The sequence below is a fragment of the Dama dama genome, chromosome 1, assembly GCF_033118175.1.
Source record: "Dama dama isolate Ldn47 chromosome 1, ASM3311817v1, whole genome shotgun sequence".
In the NCBI taxonomy this organism is placed as follows: domain Eukaryota; kingdom Metazoa; phylum Chordata; class Mammalia; order Artiodactyla; family Cervidae; genus Dama; species Dama dama.
In genome coordinates, this window is record NC_083681.1 from 71713913 (window position 1) to 71736995 (window position 23083).

The 23083-nt window shown below is 38.0% G+C and overlaps 1 protein-coding gene across 5 annotated transcripts in view; it reads left to right on the forward strand.

Moving 5' to 3' along the window:
* The window catches only part of TTC17 (tetratricopeptide repeat domain 17), a 120569-nt gene that overhangs the window by 51763 nt on the left and 45723 nt on the right, over positions 1-23083 (forward strand). For 3 of the 5 annotated variants that reach the window (XM_061152186.1, XM_061152181.1, XM_061152178.1), the window contains exons 16-17: positions 1840-2026; positions 22894-23064. In XM_061152186.1, coding sequence (XP_061008169.1) covers positions 1840-2026; positions 22894-23064 — 358 coding nt within the window. The remainder of the gene's footprint in view (positions 1-1839; positions 2027-22893; positions 23065-23083) is intronic. The other 2 variants (XM_061152198.1, XM_061152192.1) reach the window with 1 other exon arrangement.

Consider the following 23083-nt stretch of genomic DNA (forward strand, 5'->3'; position numbering starts at 1 on the left):
TGCACAAGATTTCTATCCTGATTACAAAACATTGCTAGGAGAAAACGTAAATAAATGGTGGTATATTGATATATCATGTACATGGATTGAAAGATTCAGTATTGTTAAGGTGTAAATTCTCTTTAAGTTGATGTATAGATTCAATTTCATCCCAAACTCCCAGCAATTGCATGTATTTGTGTGTGTGAATTGATGAGTAGTTTCAAAAATCTACATAAAAATGGATCTTAGAATAGCACAAAGATTTGGGGGTTAGAGAAATAAAAACAGAGTTGGAAGACTTTCATTATCAGATTTCAAGACTTACTGTAATTAAATCAGTGGAATTGGCACAAAGATACTCAAATACACAAGTGGAACAAAATAGAGACATTAAACATAAGCTGATTTATGACGAAGGCGCACCTGTAGTTTAGTGTCTGGGGGAGCTCTGGGTTTTTCAGTAAGTAGTAGTGGAGTACTTGGATATCCTCTATGGAAAAAGAAATGAACCTTGACTCCTACTTCACATTGTATACAAAATTAATTTGAGGTGGATCATGTACCATAATGTGAAAGAGAAAACAGTAAAACTTCTTGATGAAAACATAGGAGAAAGTCTTCATTACCTTATAGCTGGCAAAGATTTCATAAAGCACTAACTACAAAAGAAAAATATGTAAACTGAACTTCATTAAAATTAAGAATTTCTGTTTATCAAAAGATGCCATTAAGAAAATAAAAAGGCAAATGATAGCCTGGGAAAGATATTTGCAATAAATATGTCCAACAAAGACTTCATGTATAGTATATATATATATAAAGAACTCCTTCAAATCAGTAAGAAAAAAACAACAACCCATTTTTTTTAATGAGGAAAACAACAGCACTTCAGAAATAAGTGTACCAAAATGGCCACTAAGTGTATAAAAAATGTTTCAATATTATTACTGATCAAGGAAATGCAAATTAAAATCACAGTGAGTTGCCACTTAAGCATCTCACTTAAACAGCTAAATTTTAAAAACTGACAATACCAAGTCAGTGAATTCTCACACTTACTTGTAGGAGTATTAAGTCTGTATGCCCATTTTGGAAAACTATTTGCTTGGATCTCTTAAAACTAAATGTATGCCTATCTTAAGAACCACTTCTAAATGTATACCCAAGGAAAATGAATAATATGTCTGTCAGAAGACATTTACAACAATGTTCACTTCATAGTAAATTTATCTGTGGTAGATCAAAAACCAAAAACAATCCTGTAACTGCCTATCAGTAGGAGAATGGATGAACAATGTGGTGTATTCATGTGGATATATCACACATCAATTTTTTTAAAAAAGAGTGAACATACAGTATACCCAAAAAAAGTCTTACAGGTTTGGTTGAGTAAAAGAAGCTACAGAAGGGTACATGTTATATGCACAAGGGAACATGCTGTTTGATTCTATTTATGTGATGTTCAAGAACAGGTGGCAGTAATCTGTGGTGATAGAAGTCACAGCATCATATCATTGGTTACATCTGGAGTTGGGGGTGGGGTTGCCCAAGGGAGCCTCTCAGGGTACTAGACATGTTCTAAATGTTGTATATCTTTAGATGAGCGGTGTTTACAGCTGTACAGTTAAGACTAATGTACATTACACAGTTGATGTAATTTTTATCTTAGTAAAAAGGTAAAAAATTTATGTTAAACAGTTTAGAATTAGCTGATTTGAATAAAATGGACAGCTGGGGTAACTTTTATAGAATAACCCTAAAAAAAAGCCAAAAGACATACAACTGTAAAGGTTTTATATTGCTTGGAAAATATTAATTCATTAACATTTTGCTGATTTTTCTTTTTTTTCTTTTCAGCCCCTGACCTTTTTGAGCCTGGGAAATGCTTACCTTGCTCTGAAGAATATCAGTGGGGCACTTGAGGCGTTTAGACAGGCTTTGAAATTAACTACCAAATGCCCCGAGTGTGAGAACAGCCTGAAGCTGATCCGCTGTATGCAGTTTTATCCCTTTCTGTACAACATCACCTCTTCTGTCTGCAGTGGTAAGCAGCTGTTCATCCCGGCCAGATAACGAGTTCAGTTGGGATTCCTGTTTTGATCAACAGAACACAGAAAATCATTTTCTTAATTTTCCCAAGGATTTTACTTAACTAGCATAATTCTAGATACATAGAAAAGAAATTAATTCATTGCTTTCTATATAAATACTGTGGAGCATTTGGCTTTAGTTCTCTCCCAGAACCCTAGTTTGAGAAAGGCTGATTAAAGTATATTATTCAGTTGGGATTGATTAGCCGTGAGGTTTTTTTTCCCTCTCAAAATCTCTGATGTTTTACGATAACTGATACTTATGGCAAAGTAAGTTTTTTTTCTGCCATGAATTCAAACTGTGTCATGAGATTTGAAGCAGTGTTTCTATCCTCATTCACTGAGATACAGCCCCTTGGCTTTGAGTGAAGCTGATGGCGGACCTTTACTGCACCTTTAAAATAGTTGCCTGACGTGAAGTGGTATCCGCTATGCATTCTTCTACTTTCTCCCTCCACCACCACGCATATATACGTACATGCATGTGCAGAAGTGTATCTACCTGGGTCAGAAGTATTTGAGTTAGTATCTAAGTTATTGTAGGTTTATCAATTAGAACTCCCTAAGAGTTCCATGGTATTTTTTTTCTTCAATATTTTTTATTGAAGTATAGCTAATTTACAATGGTGTATTAATTTTTTCTGTATAGCAAAGTGATTCAATTTTACATATATATATTCTTTTTTATATTCTTTTCTATTTGTGGTTTATCATAGGATATTGAATATAGTAGTTCCACAATATTTGATTATTTACTTGCTGAACCTTCACTGGGAAGGAAAAAAAAATGAGTTTAACTTGAATTATGAGTGGTACAGTTTATATACATATGGATCCTCAGTACCTTGCTTTTGTAGAGCACACAGTAGTTGCTCTATTAATGTTCAAATTAGATCCAGTATTTGACCAGAGGACTAGTCCAGCTCCTTCTATCAGATTATTTTAAGTGACACACACTTCATTAAGTGACTTGTCTAAAAGACATCAGTAATTACCAGATTTGGCATTCAAATTCATTTTCTTGATTCACTTTACTACACTGCTTTAGGATTTTAATGGAAGGCAGTTAGTCATTTTAAATAACAGAGCCCAGTTTTCTTGTGAAGAAACAAAATCTCTCAGCAGCATAACACCATAGCTCACTTGCAGATCAGTGTTGAGCACTATCTACACTACAATAGAATTTGTATGTGACTGTTGAAGGCGTTAGGCACTGTTTTAGCAGGCAGTATAGTGCAGTGGCTAGTGCTAGAGTCATACAGATTCACGTTGGAGCCCTGCTTCTGCCATTACTGTCTTTCTATTCTCAGTAAAGTGTGTCCTAATCTATAAAATGAAAGAGTAAAATCTCATATACTTTTGGGGAGAACTAAATGAGATTATTTTCACAGAGTAGGTCTTAAGTAAAAGTAAGCCATTAGAAATTCATGATGAATGCAAAATATGACTCAAAAGGTTAAGAATCTTCTTGCGTCATACTAGAAAATAAGTTGTGGTTTTTAAAATTTTATGGTCATGCAAGGACTGCCTTATAAACAAATTTTCACTTTTTTCAATGAGCTGCTTATATTAATAGATTATTTCCTGTTTTCTTTACTTACTCTCATCTCCCTCTCTTGATTCTTTTCTGTTACTGGGGAGAAGGGTTTTATATGTATATAGTGATAACTTTCCTAAAAGCCTTTTCTTTTCTTTTCTTAGTATTCTGGTTTCTTTTTTTTTTTTACCACCCTGAACAGTATGTAGATCTTTCTCAACCAGGGATCGAACCCATGCCCCCTGAAGTGGAAGCATGGAGGCTCAACCACTGGACCACCAGGAAAGTCCAGTATTTTAGTTTTTTGAAATTCATTATTATTTTATGTCACTGATGTCAAGAGAGGAAATTGAGTTGTCTTGAGCATTTTCCCCCAGAACATGGTCTCAACTAGTTCAGGAAACTCTTAACTTGAAACAGATCTTTCTCAAAATTGTAGTATATGATAGTCCAGTTTAGTCCAAGAATATTATTGGATCCAATACAATAACAATAAAATAGAATAATTTGACTTGGGAAGAGAGAATACCGTTTTTAATTCTTTCAGAGAGAGCTCGTTTAAAAAAATTTTCTAATTAAAAAAAAGAGACCTTTTTACATTGCAGTTAATTGGTTTAGAAAAGAATCCAGTGTCTGCTAACTCCTAAAAAAATACTGTTACCCTTAATGAAAATGTATGCTGTAGCATTTTCTAAGTTTAAAAACTCATTAATAATACTGATCTAATTTCAGTGTTAAATTTTTCTTTGACAGTGTTTTTGTATTACTTGTTTCCACAGTAATCCTATTTATTGATGGTTGCTTTGCCAAGTTCCATTGAAGAGCTGAAATTTGAAAGGTGCAAACACCTCTAATCAAAATGATAAACTTCTTATGTTTTAAAACCTAACAGTTGCATTTACTCCAGTCATCTCTGAGCTTTACTAAATGCTTGATGAAAAAGAAGGCAAAATCTCTGAGTAATGATTAGCATTTCTTTACCTTCAAATGATTCTGTCTATCCTTTACTTTTTCATTTTTGCAGTATTGAAAGAATCTTAAGTTATCTTACTTGTTTGACATATTATCTGTCCAAAGGTTTTACTATAACTATACCAAGGTCTCCTGAGACAGCAAGACTTGTGATTCTATTTCCATATAATAATGAAGGAATTTGTATTGTAATTGGGTTTTTTAGGATAAGAATTTAAGCTGCCCTTTTTCACCCTTTCCCAACCTAAAAAATTCTCTTATGAAAGTCTATTTGAAAAGCTACCAATCTGAAAGCTTTTCAGATAAGTTTTTCAAGATCAAAAATAGTTAAGTACTCTTGGAAAACATTTAAAAAACTGTTTTTCTGATCACTATTATTAATTTTCCACAAATCATTTTCTTTAAAGATCCACATGAGACACTTTTTCTGGCAAGTGTAATATAGTGTATAATGTCTTGGGTAGTATGAACTAAATGGTAAAATTATCAGCAGTCTTTCAATATCAGCAAGTATTTTATTGCTTTTCATATATAATCATGGACATTTTTCACACAGATTTTCAGCGTGTATGTTTTGTAATATGTGCACAGGTAATATTTAGCTTTGAATACTGATTCATTCTGCTTAAAAGTACATTATCATTATGTTCACACAGTTTTCCTGCTTCTAAAGACTTTATAGCTAACAGTGTGACATTTAGTGAAGAATCACTTATCTGACAGTTTTCCCAAACTTTGATTAATCTAGAAGTCATCTTATTTGCTGCCATTTATTAGTTGCATGTGTTCTTATATTAACTGCTTATCATCATCGTGTCTCTTTCCTTTGAATACCATTTAGTAAAGCCTTATCTTTTATAGGTATTTTATATTAGCATTACAGTTTCAAGGATCCTGGAAAGGAAAACATAATAGATTGGTTTTTTTAATTGTCCACCCTCAAGTTGACAGTGATACAGAAGCTAGTGCCTCCAGCTTTGATTAAGCAATTTATTTTGCCAGTTTAGAAATACATACTTTTTTCCCACATTTATTGGTTTGTTATTTTATAGTTTAACTTAACTAGAACTGAATTGGCCACTTGAACAAACTCTTTTCAATAACAGCATGAAGTGAAGTGAAGTGAAATGAGGTCTCTCAGTCATGTCCAACTCTTTGCGACCCCATGGACTGTAGCCCACCATGCTCCTCCATCCATGGGATTTTCCAGGCAAAAGTACTAGACTGGATTTCCATGTCCTTCTCTAGGAGGTCTTCCCGACCCAGGGATCGAACCCGGGTCTCCCGCACTGTAGGCAGACGCTTTACTGTCTGAGCCACCAGGGAAGTCCAGTAACAGCATGCTTGGCCTTTTTAAAAGTAAAATGGAATCTGTCAAACTTATCATGCTTTTGAATATAAGGAAGTTGTCTTGAGTGCTCAACCCTATAAAAGGACTTTTGTAAAAAAAAGTGAAAATTACAGTATCTCACAGAAAATGAACTTTCATGAAGCAGTAATTATTATCTTCTCTAATGATGAAAGATGGAAAATAATTTTAATAGCAGTATAAGCAAAATGTGAATATTGTATCTGTAATATTTATGATAGTGGATTTTCCACATATTTATTATTCCAAACTTCTAAATACTTTCATTCTTCAGCTTCACTAATTTGAAAATTAAAAAGTTATATCTAACAAAGATGTTTTCTACTACTTAAGCAATATATATTTTTCTGTTATTATATCTCTGATATGCATAATTTTACTTTATTTTTAGTAGTCTTCATTCAGTATTGTTTTTCTTACACTAGAAAACATAAGACCAATGGTTCAGTTCAGTTCAGTTCAGTTCAGTTGCTCAGTCGTGTCCGACTCTTTGCAACCTCATGAATTGCAGCACCCCAGGCTTCCCTGTCCATCACAAACTCGCGGAGTTTATTCAAACACATGTCCATCGAGTCAGTGATGCCTTCCAACCATCTCATCCTCTGTCATCCCCTTCTCCTCCTGCCCCCAACCCCTCCCAGCATCAGGGTCTTTTCCAGTGAGTCAACTCTTCGCATGAGGTGGCCAAAGTATTGGAGTTTCAGCTTCAGCATCAGTCCTTCCAATGAACACCCAGGACTGATCTCCTTTAGGATGGACTGGTTGGATCTCCTTGCAGTCCAAGGGACTCTCAAGAGTCTTCTCCAATACCACAGTTCAAAAGCATCAGTTCTTCTGCACTCAGCTTTCTTTATTGTCCAACTATCACATCCATACATGACCACTGAAAAAACCATAGCCTTGACTAGACGGACCTTTGTTGGCAAAGTAATATCTCTGCTTTTTAATATGCTATCTAAGTTGGTCATAACTTTCCTTCCAAGAGCAAGCGTCTTTTAATTTCATGGCTGCAGTCACCATCTGCAGTGATTTTGGAGCCCAAAAAAATAAAATCTGACACTGTTTCCACTGTTTGCCCATCTATTTCCCATGAAGTGATGGGACCAGATGCCATGATCTTAGTTTTCTGAATGTTGAGCTTTAAGCCAATTTTTTCACTCTCCTCTTTCACTTTCATCAAGAGGCTTTTTAGTGCCTCTTCACTTTCTGCCATAAGGGTGGTGTCATCTGCATATCTGAGATTATTGATATTTCTCCCAGCAATCTTGATTCCAGGTTGTGCTTCATCTAGCCCAGCGTTTCTCATGATGTACTCTGCATATAAGTTAAATAAGCAGGGTGACAATATACAGCCTTGACGTACTCCTTTTCCTATTTGGAACCAGTCTGTTGTTCCATGTCCAATTCTGTTGCTTCCTGACCTGCATATAGGTTTCTCAAGAGGCAGGTCAGATGGTCTGGTATTCCCATCTCTTTCAGAATTTTCCACAGTAGGTTATGTTTATTAGACTTCATTACATACTTATAAGTATGCCACTAACAATGGCATTGTTATTAGCTGAATATAATGTAAACATCAGCCCCTAATTTCTGAATGTTCATCTTTTCTTAATTTACTGAGACACATGCCTACTTAAAATTGTTGGCCTGGATCTTCAGAAAAAGGAATAAATATTATACAGAACTCAGACTTTAGTATTTAACTAAGTATACTTAGAATTTTTATAAATGTTTCTCTATAATATGTATTTGAAAGCTTGTTCCATTATAGGAAAAAAAATAGAATTTCCAAATAATGTACATGATTTTTTTTAACCTTTTTATTTTTTGATGTAGACCATTTTAAATCTTTATTGAATTTGTTACAATATTGCTTCTGTTTTATGTTTTGGCTTTTTGGTGGTGAGGCATGAGGGCTCTTAGCTGCCCCACCAGAGATCAGCACCCCCTGCATTGGAAGGCGAAGTCTTAACCCCTGGACCACCAGGGACGTCCCTACGTGAGCTGTAATATCTTTTCCAGTGTGTGAAAGGATTATCCTGTGTTGTCTTTACAGTGTTGCTGTATTTTAGCATCTCTACTATTTACCTAAATCTTATCTCCTTTGATAACTTGTTCCATTGCCTGCTAGTTTTAGCCTGTGTTCTACCTAAATTTCTATAGATTTATGTATCTTGTAGTTTAAAGCAATTTTACATAGAGTTCAGAATTTGAAGAAAAAGAAATCCTGCATTTTGCTGCCCTCCTGTGGACTATCCGAGATATGCTACCAGCAATTAAGGACCTTTGCTTTATCACATTCTTGATGAGAGTTAGTGAAGATATATGCTCTAAAAAAGAAAGAAAGATACAGTCTGAAACACAAAGTTTTTACTGTATCTAAATTTTTATATTTCTTTACTTAAAAGGCTTTAATTATTTGGTTACCAAACAGTCCTTTGTATCTATGTGATGGTGCCAGGGAGGATAAGAAAGTCCCCTTCTTATGAATTGAGAAGCAAAGCTGATGATTTACTCAAGTCAGAGAGCCAGTCATTGGTAGCACAGAGACTGAAATCTGAGTCCTCTGCCGTCCAGGGCCTCATGCATAATTCTTTTATCCCCAAGTCATAAACTAGCGCACTTCTAAGACTGAAAGAATTCATATTTGTAGATTCTTGAGTCATTTTATGAAAGTAACATAATCACTGCACTTCTTGTATCACCCGTCAAGAGAGATACATACATCCCTATATAAAACATGGATCTGAGCTGTGTTACGGGGGACAGTCATAATGAGCCCTAAAAACACACCTAAAGTGGCCCCTTTCAGTTTAGCATGTCACTTTGTTCGCTTCTGAATTTTGCATCCCTAGATTGCGGTCTAACCTTGGGTTTCGCACAGAAGATGTGGTAGCTGTGCTTGGGGTACTTTTTAATGAGACAGTCAAGTCTGAGGGAGGAGCAGGCTTAGGCAGAAAAAGAAGTTTGGTCTTAAACACGTTAAGTCTCAGCTGCCTACTGAATGTTTAAGCGATGGTGTTGGACAGGCAGTTGGGTGTATAGCTACCGCTTCTCCGTTGCTATACACAGCTGTCGTTGTGGCCAAGGAAGAGCCCAGGCGAGAGAGGAAAGTGTGTGAGCCATGGACCTATGGATGTTGTTAAAATCACAGAGTTGGATGAAGTTACCTCAGTGATTAGTATAAAAAGGAAAGCATATCGATGATTCATTACTAGGCATTCCAGCTAACATTTAGTGACCAGGAAGAGGAAGAACAGTATAGGAGTAGCCAGTAAGATAAGAAAACCAGGCAAGTATTCTGTTCCAGAAGCCGAGTGAAGAAAGTGTTTCAGGGTGTGGTTAATTATATTACCATCATTCTTACGTTACGTGAGCGTATCCTAAGAGCTTGAGTTGGATTAAGACAGAGTAAAGCGTTGGATTTTGGAACACAGAGGTCACTGGCAGTCTTCTAAAAGTTTTTGTTTAATGGTTTGTGGAGGAGATGAGGAAGTGGAGATGGCTAGCAACCCTTCCAAGCAGTTTTGCTGTGGGGAGGAGCAGAAAAATGGAGTGGTTGCTGGACGGAGATGTGGGGTTGAAGATACTTGCTTTTGGTTTTATTGTTCTGAAAATAAGAGGTACTGCATTGTGTTCCTGCAGGAGTGATCCAGTAAAGAGGAAGTAATTGAAGATGCAGAAAAAATTATAAAAGTAAAGCTCTTGAATAAACAGAAGGGGATGGGATCCAAGGCACAAAGGTAGCGTAGCGGTGGTCCTTAGATAGGAGAAGGTACAATGTATAGGTAGAGATGTCAGTATAGTGAGACTTTTGATTACTTCTCAGTGGAATAAGAGGCCAGTTGTCAGATGAGTATGAAGAGGGGCAGAGGAAATTGGAGATAACATTGAGAGAGGAATGGCTGAAAACAGTAGACTAAAAAAATGTGAATTGACTTTAGAGGTTTCTAATTGAATTTAGAAAATTTTTGACAACTGGATAATTGTCAGTGTCATTAATTAAGAGGAGGAATGTGGAAAAGAAATTATCCATGCATTGATGTAGGGCTGAAAAATAAGTTCAGTGGTAGATGTGTTCATTCCAAGATGCCACTGGTTCCGTCAGGAGGTTCATGGTGAGAAGAAAAGTCCAAGAATAGAGTCTTAGAAAGTACTAACATTTAAGGAGCAGAGCCAGGGAAAGAGTGAGTAAAGAGAGGGGCCTGGGAGAACCAAGAGAGAGCTGGGTCTTGAAGGTCAGAGGAACAGAGGGTTTGAGAAGGAAAAAGAAATTAACAGTATGGTCTGTATTGGTTCCTAAAATACGGTACAGATACCACCAGAGTGCACAAGCTATTAGGTGGTATTGAGTAACATTTTTTAATTTTAGTATTTGTGACTTATTCTAATTGGTATTGGAAGAATTATATAACCAGCACATCAAACCTGTTGTTCCTGAAAAGTGATACTTATTTTCCCTTTTAACATAAATTATTGTAAGATTAAACAGTGAGTCCATTTAAAGAAAAACATTGCATAAATAAAGGTACTAGTACCTATGGAAAAATTACAGCAGTAATGGATGAGTGAATAGTGTGAGAAGCTCTGAGTTTAACAGTTTAGAAAATCATTTGGTGATCTCAGTTTATCAAAAGTATTTTCTGTACAATAGCAAGATATCTATACTAAAACAAGAATAAATTCTAGGATAATAGAAATATTAAAGTGAGCGTTCTGTATACAGTTGGATTAATTTTGGAGTTAATGGCATGATTCTAAACTGTGTAACTTGTGTTTCGTCCTGTCACTGTGTAACTAAAATAACTTTAAAGCAAATAGTTAATGATACCAAGAATCATTCTTTAGATAACATGTAAATAGTAGTGGTGACTGCAGCCATGAAATAAAAAGATGCTTACTCCTTGGAAGAAAAGTTATGACCAACCTAGACAGCATATTAAAAAGCAGAGACATTACTTTGCCAACAAAAGTCTGTCTAGTCAACGCTATGATTTTTCTAGTAGTCATGTATGGATGTGAGAGTTGGACTATAAAGAAAGCTGAGTGCCAAAGAATTGATGCTTTTGAACTGTGGTATTGGAGAAGACTCTGGAGAGTCCCTTGGACTGCAAGGAGATACAACCAGTCCATCGTAAAGGAAATCAATCCTGAATGTTCATTGGAAGGACTGATGTTGAAGCTGATAACTCCAATACTTTGGCCACCTGATGCAAAGAGCTGACTCATTTGAAAAGACCCTGATGCTGGGAAAGCTTGAAGGCAGGAGGAGAAGGGGATGACAGAGGATGAGATGGTTGGATGGCATCACCGACTCAATGGACATGAGTTTGAATAAACTCTGGGAGTTGGTGATGGACAGGGAGGCCTGGCGTGCTGCGGTTCATGGGGTCGCAAAGACTGAGTGACTGAACTGAACTGAAGAAAGACTTTTAAAAAATTCACTTGCTATAGAAACATGAGAAAGTAAGTGAAAAAAATAAAAAAATTTGGCGGGTTTGTGAAGAAGTAAGGCATTTGTCAGGAGGGTATTCTAAGCCCCTGTATGTAATAAACACAGGGAAAGTGGTTTTATTCTGTCTCTGGGACTGTGGGAGCTGAGTCACTGCAGCTTGGCTGTGTTGCTCCAGAGAGCAGCAACTACGTGGTTACTTTAGACACTGCAGGAGCACTTACTGAGGTCAGCTTCGCACTGCAGCTTGTCACTCAGTTATAGAATGCTTCTCTTTAAAAATAAGAAGTTACAAATTTATTAAGATAATCTCTCTGAGTTCCAAAGACTTCATGTGTGCAAATGGTCTTTGCCAGCATTAGGGTGACTGTCTTGCATGTCCAAAAGAAAGTGAGTTATATTTTTGAGTTTGTGAATTAAGTCTAGATCATGTAAATTAAGTCTTCCTCCTTTCTGCTGTGTATGTAGTGTGGAAATAACCCATTGGAAGGCATTGTTCTTCATATTTTGTGATCGCTTCTCTGCAGATAGGGTTGGAAAGTTCTACTGAGACATCACCCTTTGTGTTTAGGCCCCGTTCTGCATCAGGAACTTTTTCCAACACTCACATCACTGAGGTCACAGTGATGGTACACACCAGCAAGAAGAATGGCTGAGCAGGATGGGGTCTGTTGTATCCAGCCCTTGTTAATTACTGAACGAGATGCGTTTGATGTGGTTTGTTACTGCAGTTGTACGTGTCTCCTGATAGGAGCGAAAGGGGGCTAACATCTAGTTATGAATACTTTGTGTGAAGGAAGTTAGGCACGTTCACTGGATGCTATCTTTCTTTTTACATCTTCAGTATCCATGCATGGTAGCAGATGTTTTTGGAGCTATTTCAGTTTGTGACATTAAGCTTTGCTATCTCATATAGCAAGCATTTGCATGACTCTTCCCCATTCAAAAAATTATTCTAGTTGGCAGAACTTTCTCTCCCTCTCTGTCTCTCTCTCACACATACTACAAATCCACGCTACGTTAGAGTGGGCTTTTTTTTTTTTTAGTGACCGATACCCCAGAAAATTCTTTGTGTACATTGTGAACCAACTAGTTGAAATGAATTACTCTGGTGGCTCAGCTGGTAAAGAATCCGCCCACAATGTGGGAGACCTGGGTTCAATCCCTGGGTTGCAAAGATCCCCTCGAGAAGTGAAAGGCTACCCACTCTAGTATTCTGGCCTGGCGAATTCCATGGACTATTCCATGGGGTCGCAGAGTCGGACATGACTGAACAACTTTCACTTTTCACCTCTTTTGGAGTTCTTGTTTAAAACAGTGAGTACCACATACTTAAACCCCTTTACAAATATAATCATTGAATGATTTTTTTTTTTTTTTAACTCAGTTCCATGGCCTAATGGAAATACAGTAGTTGGGCCTGATAATCACTAGCAAAGAGCACTGGTGAGATTTAAAATTCTCATGACTGAGGAAACCTGGCATATACATGTATGTGGTCATACATATGCTGGTTTGGGTTTTTCCTCCTTTTTTTTCTTTCATTGTTAGTTATTACTAGTAGTTGAATTTGTTTCATACTAAACTGTTGTGCTCTTTGACCAAGAAAATCTCAGTAATCTGTTACTTTTTCTTAACCATCAAAGTTTATTTAATTATGATATTTAAAATACAGGAGAAATTTAAATCAGAATTCTTAGCTGTTGAAAATAACAGCTTTGGGTTTCTCTTCTCACTTAGTTGATTTTTATAACAACAAATCTAAATTTGACATTCAAAATTTGCTACTCTCAAAGCAGTTTAAACTGCTTTAGCTATCAGGCATTACTTAATAACCCAGTCAGATCACAAATATCCAAAGTGATGATTATTTAAAAAAAAAAGAAAGCATATCACATTTTAGGAGAAAGAGTAGTAGCAGCTGACGGGGTGTGTGGTCTTAATCAAGTCTTCTGATTCCTAATACACTTGTGATAATACAGCCAATTTCTCTTGATGACATGAAATACAACTATAGGAAAATGTAACCAAACAAGTCACCATCTTTCACTGTACACTGCCTAAAAACCATAAATATTAAAAATTGGGAAAGAGCAGAGTCCTGGAAACTATGTTATTATGTGCAAAGTGGCAACTGAGGTGAATGCCTCCAGGCCAATTTCATTTGGTGACGTAAAGCAAAAGCAAACAGTATCATTTATTTTTCTAATGCTTTACACTTGATTTATAGTGAGTGCATTTGGCCATATGGAAGCAACAAGAGCTTCTAATGTTAGGTCCCTTTCCCATTTTGCCTATCTCTGTGCCTCCATTTGTATTATGAGGAAGAGGACCAGAGTTAAGATCTGTTGATTTTTTTACTAGATTTTTTCCCTTGACATCAGCAGGCAACTGAACCCTTTCAGCATGAGAAAGGAGAAGTAAATATAAACCACAAAGGTGGTGAGTAGCTGGGAAATTTCCTAAGCCCTCCCCTGTTCCCTCATCCCTACCCTCTGTGTATAGGCCTTATTCTAGGCATTAAGAATTGAATGAAGCCAACTTACTACAAGAGTCTGTGGTTGACTCAAATAGGGGTGCTTAATTTAAGCTGACAACAGAGAGACTTTAATATCATTCTCTCTTTTGCAGCGTCAAAAGAAATTGTACCACACCGTGACACGTGACATACGATGACACTGTCGTGGACAGCCTGTGTGTTCTGCCACATACAGCCTGCTCTGCGGGTTCCGTGTGTTTGCTCGTATCGTTCTCAGTTTTCCCCCATGACTTTCCCTCGTGCACTCTTTCCCTCCCTAAATAAAAATCCTAATCTTGCCCATCCTTCAAGGCCCACTTCTGCCATGTGCCTTGCCTGATCCCTTAATCACAAGCAGTGCATGAGCAGTCATTCCACCTGTGTCTCTCCTTCAGCTCCTGTGACTTGCCATTACAGTTATTGGTGTATAAGACAGAAGTCTCCTACAGAACTTTTTAACTCCTTGAGAGCAGGGACCATTCCTTTGTTCACCTCCATATGCTGACCCATGCATTCCACACCCTCCTCCCAATGTTTAGCCCTTGGAATGTGTTCATATGGCAAATTATCTAATGGCATTTCCAGTTTGAGCTACTGAGAATACCTGGTAATAGAGGGTAATTAGCTGTATGCACCGAATGCTTTAAGCCACACACATGTAAGTCTTTAAAGGTCTGCAGCCCCCACGCCGTAGGAGGGGGCAGAGAAAAGGAATCACATCGTCTCACTTGTCCGCTAGAAGATGACAACATCTAACAGGTAGCCTGTATCTCCCCGCCTCCTGTCTGCACTGTTTTTAATGAAAATTACAAACAGTGTCCTTGTTGACCCTCACTGAAAAAACTAGCATTCATAGATAAATTAGTAAGTGTGAGAAATCTATTGGATTTGTTTCCCCAACATTCTTGCTCAAAACCCATTTCCTTAGGCTGAAGTAAAACAGATTTTTAAATTTAACAATAATAATAATAATGGCACCTATGAAAGATAACTTTTTTATATAGTTGCTGTGTGGGGAAAATCTTTCCTAGTAAACTTAATGTTTAAATTCTCTTGTTTAGGGATCTAACCTAATCTTTCCCATTTCTGGAGGAAGTTATAGCATTGGAGAGCTTAGATTCCATCTCTGGAGTCGTTTCTTTCACAGCCTACATGTCGTGGTGTCTGTGTCTCAGCTGATGCTGACTTTGCACCATATACTTTAGCCACTTAGGGAATGCCACATGGCAGGACAAGGAGGCCAGATTTATAGCTCATTCTTCTCCTCTAAAAGGAAGCAGGGCGTATAGGTCTATAGAAACCAGCACAAATCGGATTCCCCCACCATGTGTGGGCAGTGTTCCCCAGCATAGAATTTAACTCTAGAATACATAGTAGAAAAGAATTTCTCTCTATCTCTCCCACCCCTGCTCTCATTTCTTTTTGAGGTCACATACTTTTCTTTGAGAGTTTTTCTTCTTTAAACTCACTTCTGACTCATTCACCTCACCATGAGGGAATGCCTATATAATCCTGAAGTTGCTGATTTCAACTCTTTAATATGATCTGTTTTCTCTCTGGCAGTTAAGGTCAGCCAGTACATAGCCATTACTTTTAAACCTCCTGCAAGAATGTCATTCAGCAGTAACTGCTGAATGAGAACAAGTCTGAACCATTACGACTGTTGAGATGATTTCACTCATCTTTCTAAGTGGAGGACAGCCCAGGATAGAGGAGGTGAGACAGATTCTCTTGTCTCAGGTTCGCCTAATTCAAGGAGTTCTGTGTACTTATGTTCACCGTGGTTTCAGCAGTGGAGTTTGCTGAGACTCCTCTTATTGTTGGACAGTAGCTTATCTATTTCAGGTAAAGAACCTAGATGCAGAGACCAGAGTTGATTTGTGCAAGTTCACATGGTAAGGCTGTATCTAGGCAGGATTTGAGTCCATACCGTGGACTGCTTCTTTTAGAACAAGGTCTATAAGACTTTGAGGTAGAAATCATAAAGGAATCCGTTTGCAGTAAGGCTTCTTACTTCTTCACTATTACCTATTAGTGTGGTCCCAAGCCCCACAGTTAAATTTTCCTGGTGATATTTTAAAATAATCTTTGTAAAGCAACTGTACTCCAATAAAATTTAATTAAAAAAAAATAATCTTGCTTAGCAATGGTGAGTAACTCAAAGATACACTTTTGTCCACTTCACCATTTATCTTACCATATTTCCTAAAAGATGGATTTCTTACCAGAGAAATAAATAGAAAATTAGTTACTTGCTCTTACAAAATTTTGATGCCTCAATTTTGTAGCGTTTCTTTATTAGAATAAACCCCAAAGAATCCTAAAGAACCCTAAAGGATTCCTAATTCACCCAGGAATCTCTTTACCAACTTATGAGATTCAGAACAGAAGAATTCTTTTTAATAAGTAAGTGGTTCCCCAACTCCAGTTGAAAAATAATCTTCTAAGACCTTTGTAAACAGAATTAATAAGAGAAAATAGGAGATTTCTTTAACCCTAGTCATGATAGGAGTTTCTGAGAACTTAGTTTACTCTGAAAATCTGTTTAGCCACAGAATAAATTGTGCCTTTCTCCCTTAGGAGGCTTAGGCTTAGACATGGTATATTAAATATTTAGTTGTTTTCCAGAATACCCTTGTAGGGGAGGTTAATATTAATAACCCAATTTATGCAAGCAGTAGTCTAACTGCAAAAAAAGGATGTTGATAAATTTAAGATCTCGTAGTTGTTCCAGAGTCAGAAATACCCTCTTTGGAGTTTCATGCTTAGTTCAATTATTTCAGTTCAGTTGCTCAGTTGTGTCTGACTCTTTGCGACCCCATGGACTGCAGCATGCCAGGCCTCCCTGTCCATCACCAACTCCTGGAGTTTACTCAAACTCAGTTCTGTTGAGTCAGTGATGCCATCCAACCATCTCATCCTCTGTCATCCCCTTCTCCTCCTGCCTTCAATCTTTCCCAGCATCAGGCTCTTTTCCAGTGAGTCAGTTCTTCACATCAGGTGCCCAGAGTATTGGAGTTATCAGCTTTAGCATCAGTCCTTCCAATGAATATTCAGGACTGATTTCCTTTAGGATGGACTGGTTGGATCTCCTTGCTGTCCAAGGGACTTTCAAGAGTCTTCTCCAACATCACGGTTCAAAAGCATCAATTCTTTGGTACTCAGCTTGCTTTATAGTCCAACTCTCACATCCATACGTGACTACTGGTGAAACCGTAGCTTTGACTAGATGGACCTTTGTTGGCAAAGTAATGTCTCTGCTTTTTAATATGCTGTCTAGGTTGTTCATAACTTTTCTTCCAAGGAGCAAGCGTCTTTTAATTTCATGGCTGCAGTCACCATCTGCAGTGATTTTGGAGCCCCCCAAAATAAAACCTGTCACTGTTTCCATTGCTTCCCCATCTATTTTTGCCATGAAGTGATGGGACCAGATGACATGATCTTAGTTTTCTAATGCTTAGTTGGTATTGCCTTATCCTCTCTTGCTTGTGTGCATGCTAAGTCGCTTCAGTTGTGTCCAACTCTTTGCAACCCTATGGACTATAACCCGCCAGGCTCCTTTGTCCCTGGGATTCTCCAGGCAAGAGTACTAGAGTGAGTTTGCATGCCCTCCTCCAGGGAGTCTTCCCCACCCAGGAATTGAACCCACATCTCTTATATCTCCTGCATATCCTCTCTTAATTCTAAGAAAAACCAGAGTGCCAGGATTTGAATTGGATGCTAAAGTCTTTGCAAGCAGATATAGAACAGTAAGCAGAGGAAAGTGTTTCCATTTTCATCTGGGACCTTGTTATCTAAAGCATTTCATTTAAATCATGAAGTCCCTCCCCCCCGCCCCAGAAAAAAAGCCTATCAAGGTTAGTCTGAGCCTCAGAATCTCCTCATTTTTGCATCAACAAGAAATAATAGCCATATGCACAGAAGATACTTGTTACTTTTTAGGTCTCTTTCCATTTTTCCTTCTTCAACATTTCATTGTATTTCTTTAATGAGAACATTATCTCTACCTTTGCTGAGAAGACAAGCAATATTTTTCTGTATAGGCAACTTTTTTTTAGTTCCTCTTTAGCTGGAGTAGACCTATACTATAGTCCAAAGAATCGATATATTTATTTTTTCTGAAGTTCATTAATTCCCCCTCCGGCAACTGGAAGGAGTCATTCAAGAGTTAGGCAATATGACTTTCTGTGATTAGACTAGTTAATCATGGAAATCATACCAGAATACTAAACCAGTCTGTTTTTAACCATCAACCTAAGAAATTCATATCAACAGTTCTAACTTTAAAACATGTAGTTTTTACTTGAGCATTTTGATTTTTCCTACTTCCAAGAAATAGCTTAAAATAAACTTCCTATTCCTTTAATTCCCCAATTTCTCCCTGATCCCCTTTTATACCCTCTCCCTCAGAGGTGTTGGCCCCGATTCCTGAGTTGGAGGGCAGGACATTCTTAGAATTCATGAGGCTTGCTTCAAGAGGGTGTCTGCTTTGAGGTCATGCAGAAGGACTAATTTTAGCTTCAGGATCTTATGCATATCATATCTTATAAATGACCTATAAAGCATTTTTAAATATTGCAGACATTTTAAAAGATGAAACCAATTAAATTTTTATAATAGAGGGTGGGATAGAAAAATAAGATGCAAAGGTTGGAGGACGAAATCAACTACAGGAAGCACAGCTCAGATTTCACCGGTTTCCAGTGTTAAATGGTTTGTCCTTTTGCTTTACCCAGCTTGTGTCAAGGTGAATAATGCTTTTTTTTTTTTTTTTTTAATAATGCTTTAGAGGCAAATTCTCCAAAGTTAAAGGCAGAGAACATTCACTAGGAACATTGTATTTTTTAAATTATCAGTATCATTGTCATCATTTTCTTTCCTCTCTTTTAATAGTCATGCTTATTTATATCCTAATTAAAAATTGCCTCTAAGAAACACGCTATTCTTCATAGTAAAGTTCAGACAGTTGGGTATATGGAGTTGTCATTGCTTTGTTTTATTTCAATGCTCGTGTGCTTGGTTTTCCACATTTACCTACACGGGCTAGGTGGTGAAGACAGAAGTGGAGGCAACTCAGCAACCTCTGGCCTCTCAGGAGAATCTGGAGAAAGAAAGCAGCTACCATTGCTCATGCCTTCTTTCCTGGTAGCCCTCCAGGACCCACACACACTCCACCCTTTCCATCTCTTTCAAATTGTACTCCTCATGACCTTCCAACCACAAATGAGAATCCCTATTCCTGTTGATTTGCTCAGTACATTATTCCTCCCTACCTAAAATGCCAACTTCTCCACCTTTTTTTTTTTTTTTGCTTAAAGAGGTCGTATTGACTGGGGGAAGCCAAGAAGCTTTGTAGTAAAATGGAACTGATTCAAATCCCAGATCTACCACTTACTTATATTTGACCTCAGACAAGTTGCTTAATCTCATGGAGAATCAGTTTCTTTGTCTGTAAAATTAATAATATTTCATAGGGTGTTTTTGAGGCGTAAGTGAGAAAAAAAATTTGAAAGTACTGAAGAAATACTGGTCCCCTTCCTTGTAATTCCCCCTTTTTAAAGTTGTGTTTTTAAGTCCTACGTATTCTTCACACTTCAAGATCTTCCCACTCAAAGCTCATTCTCTGAAGCACCTACTGGGCACAGTAGACCAGTTCATTAGTGTTTGTTGTCTTTATTTACTGTCTCCCCAAGTTGCTTGTTAAATTTCTTGAGAGCTAAAGCTCTCTTGAAAGAGTCTTCAGTTTCTGACGTAGCCTTGTTGAAAATAGCCTCAGATGTATGATAGTGTAGAATTGGAAAATGGAAAGTGACTCCCAAAGTATGCAGTTCCCCTCTCTCTAAACTAGTAAGTTGGGAAAGGCTTTGAGTCCTTTATGTTTTATTGGTACAATGAGGGAAATGACTGAGTAGCACTTTCAGAAATTACAGAATCTGAAGGAGAGTCATCAGATCCAGAAAGACTTCCTGTATTCCCATTGCTACAAAGACAGCTTGATTGGGTACCTACATCTCTTTGAGGCAACATTCTCTTTTAAAAGAAAAAAAAAAAAAACTTTTAGAACATGTTTGGATGTTCTGATAAAGGAGGAAAGTTACTTATACACTCTGTTATCAGAGAAGTGTCCTGTAATAGGAATGTAGGCTTCTGTTGAATATACATCTTCCACAAAAACGTACGTGGAACATGAGGAGACCTGTTCAGCCAGCCAGATCTCCACCAGAGAAGACACAGCAGTCTAGGAATACATTCCTCTTCCCAGAGAATGACTGTCAAGTGGAGCTAGATAGTGGCTGTTTATCTGTATTAACATGTGGCTCCCTAGTAAGTTCAAAGCCCTTTGACTCCTGGGCAAAGTTGTGTCAAGAGGTCATGCTCACTGTGCACGTCAGAAAGTATTAGGTTGGTACAAAAGTAATTGTGGTATCGGGCCATGAATTTTAAATCATTACAACTAGGTGCAAACAGATCTTTATTAATCAAAATAGGAACCATTACAATCAACACATTTTTGCCAATGAGAATCAAGTTTGTTTATTCCTGTAGCATAAAAATCCATGCTTTGGGATTTGAGAAGCTCTTGAAAAGTGTTTTCTGCCTCCCGCTGGCTGTGGAAGCGTTTTCCCTGCAAAAAGTTGTTGAGATACTTGAAGAAGTGGTAGTTGGCTGGCTACTGGAAGTTGACAACGGCCAACTGAAAGCAATCACTGAAGTTGATTCTCTTAGAACTATACGAGAAGTAGTGGAAGAACTCAACTTCAACCATTGTACAACATTTGGCATTTGAAGCAAAGTGGAAAGATGAAAAGCTAGACAAATGGGTGCCTCATGAGCTGACTGAAAATCAGCTAAATTCAGAGGTCAGATAAATGGGTGCCTCATGAGCTGACTGAAAATCAGCTAAAATCAGAGGTCAGGTAAATATGGCAGATGAGACAAAATTTTGTAGGCCAGTTCACTCAACCTTTGAAGCACTGGTTGTGCAGTTGGGCGTTATGACAAAGATTGGGCCCATTCTGTTGACCAATACCAGCTGCAGGCGTTGCAGTTTTCAATGCATCTCATCGATTGGCTGAGCATACTTCTCAGATGTAATGGTTTCACCAAGATTCAGAAAGCTATATTAGATCAGATGGGCAGCAGACCACCAAACAGTGACGATGATTTTTAGTGCAAGTTTGGCTTTGGGAAGTGCTTTGGAGCTGCTGCTCTGTCCAACCAGTGAGCTGTTCATTGCTACTCAGTGGTTAGAGCAATCACTCTGAAAATCCACTTTTCATCACATGTCACAATCCGATTGAGAAATTGTTGGTTCACTGTTGTTGCATGGAATAAGAGAAGACAGCACTTCAAAACTCTGATTTTTTTGATTTTCAGTCAGCTCATGAGGCACCCATTTATCTAGCTTTTCACCTTTCCACTTTGCTTCAAATGCCAAATGTTGTAGAATGGTTGAAGTTGAGTTCTTCGACTATTCTCGTATAGTTCTAAGAGAATCAACTTCAGTGATTGCTTTCAGTTGGCCGTTGTCAACTTCCAGTGGCCAGTCACTGCACTCCTCATCTTCAAAGCTTTCGTCTCCTTTACAAAACTTCTTGAACCACCACTGCACCGTGCGTTTGTTAGCAGTTCCTGGGTCAAATGCATTGTTGATGTTGTGAGTTGTCTTCGCTGCTTTACAACCCATTTTGGACTTGAATGAAAAAATTGGTTGAATTTGCTTTTTTGTCTAACATTTCTGTAGTCTAAAATAAATATAAAATAAACAGTAACTAGTAAGTCATTAGCCAAAAATAAAAAAACATAAAGTGAGAAATTCATATAAAAATGATGAATAAATAAATACATTTATTTAAGAATGTATTGTAGTATCAACTGGCAGAGTTCAGCACTGCAAAACCACAGTTACTTTTGTACCAGCCTAGTATCACACAGTGCTATGATTACATTCAAATATGACATTTTATGCTTAGATAAATCGTTACTGGGCTTCCCAGGGGGTGCTAGTGGTAAAGAACCTGCCTGCCAACACGGAAGACATACAAGAGGTGCAGGTTCAGTCCCTGAGTCGGGACAATCCCTTGGAGTAGGAAATAGCAACCCCACTCTGGTATCTTTGCCTGGAAAATTCCCCGCCATGGGCAGAATAGCCTAGCGGGCTGCAGTCCATGGGGCTGCAAAGAGTCAGACACACACATGCTTCCCTTGTGGCTCATACGGTGCAGAATCCACCTGCAAGGCGGAAGACCAGGTTCACTCCCTGGTTCGGATGATCCCCTGGAGAAGGAAATGGCACGCCACTCCAGTATTCTTGCCTGGAGAATCCCCATGGACAGAGGGGCCTGGCGGGCTACAGTCCATGGGGTTGCAAAGAGTCAGACACACGACTGAGCGACTGACACTTTCACACATGATCAAAATTTGTCTTCCAAAAGAAAAACAGGCACCTGTGTGATCTGACAGTCACAAATGTGGCTTCTCTGCCACCCTATCCCCCTCCAGGTCCTTGGTTTTTAATTTCTAATCCTTTACTTTTAGTCTTTCACTTTAAGCTATAATGCAAGAATGGTATACTCTTCTGCTATAATTCATCTATCTCCAGACTTATTCAGATACTCATCTGTCACTTCTCACGTTCGAAAGGCAAATAGAAGGAAAACCACTTTTTTTATGATGTTTCTGACTTTCAGAGAAGTGTTTCACAATCATTCATTAAGAATGGAGGGAGATTTTGGGACTTCGTTCTTAGAGCTTTTTCCCCAAATACTTAACAGTAGCCTAACAGGTGAAACTTGAACTTAAGTGCAAAATCGTGAATCACAGTTATCACCTGGCTTTAAAGGGCACTTTTCTCCTGCTGAAGAAAAACGCAACGGTCCCCTTTTGGCTCTTCCTGATACTTGGGGACCTTGAGCTGTGGGACTACACAAGAGAGGTTTCTAATATGCTGTGTCTGTGTCTCTTGTCATTGAGGTAATTGTCATGTGAAAACCCTGGACAACAGCCATGACAAACAGAAGTATTTTGACAACTCACAGTCACTGGATGCTGCCGAAGAAGAGCCCTCTGAGGCAGGGACAGAGGAAGACCCTGTGCTCTCTGTTGAGAATTCAGGGAGGGACTCAGATGTCCTTAGACTTGAAAGTAAGTTGCTTTGACCTGA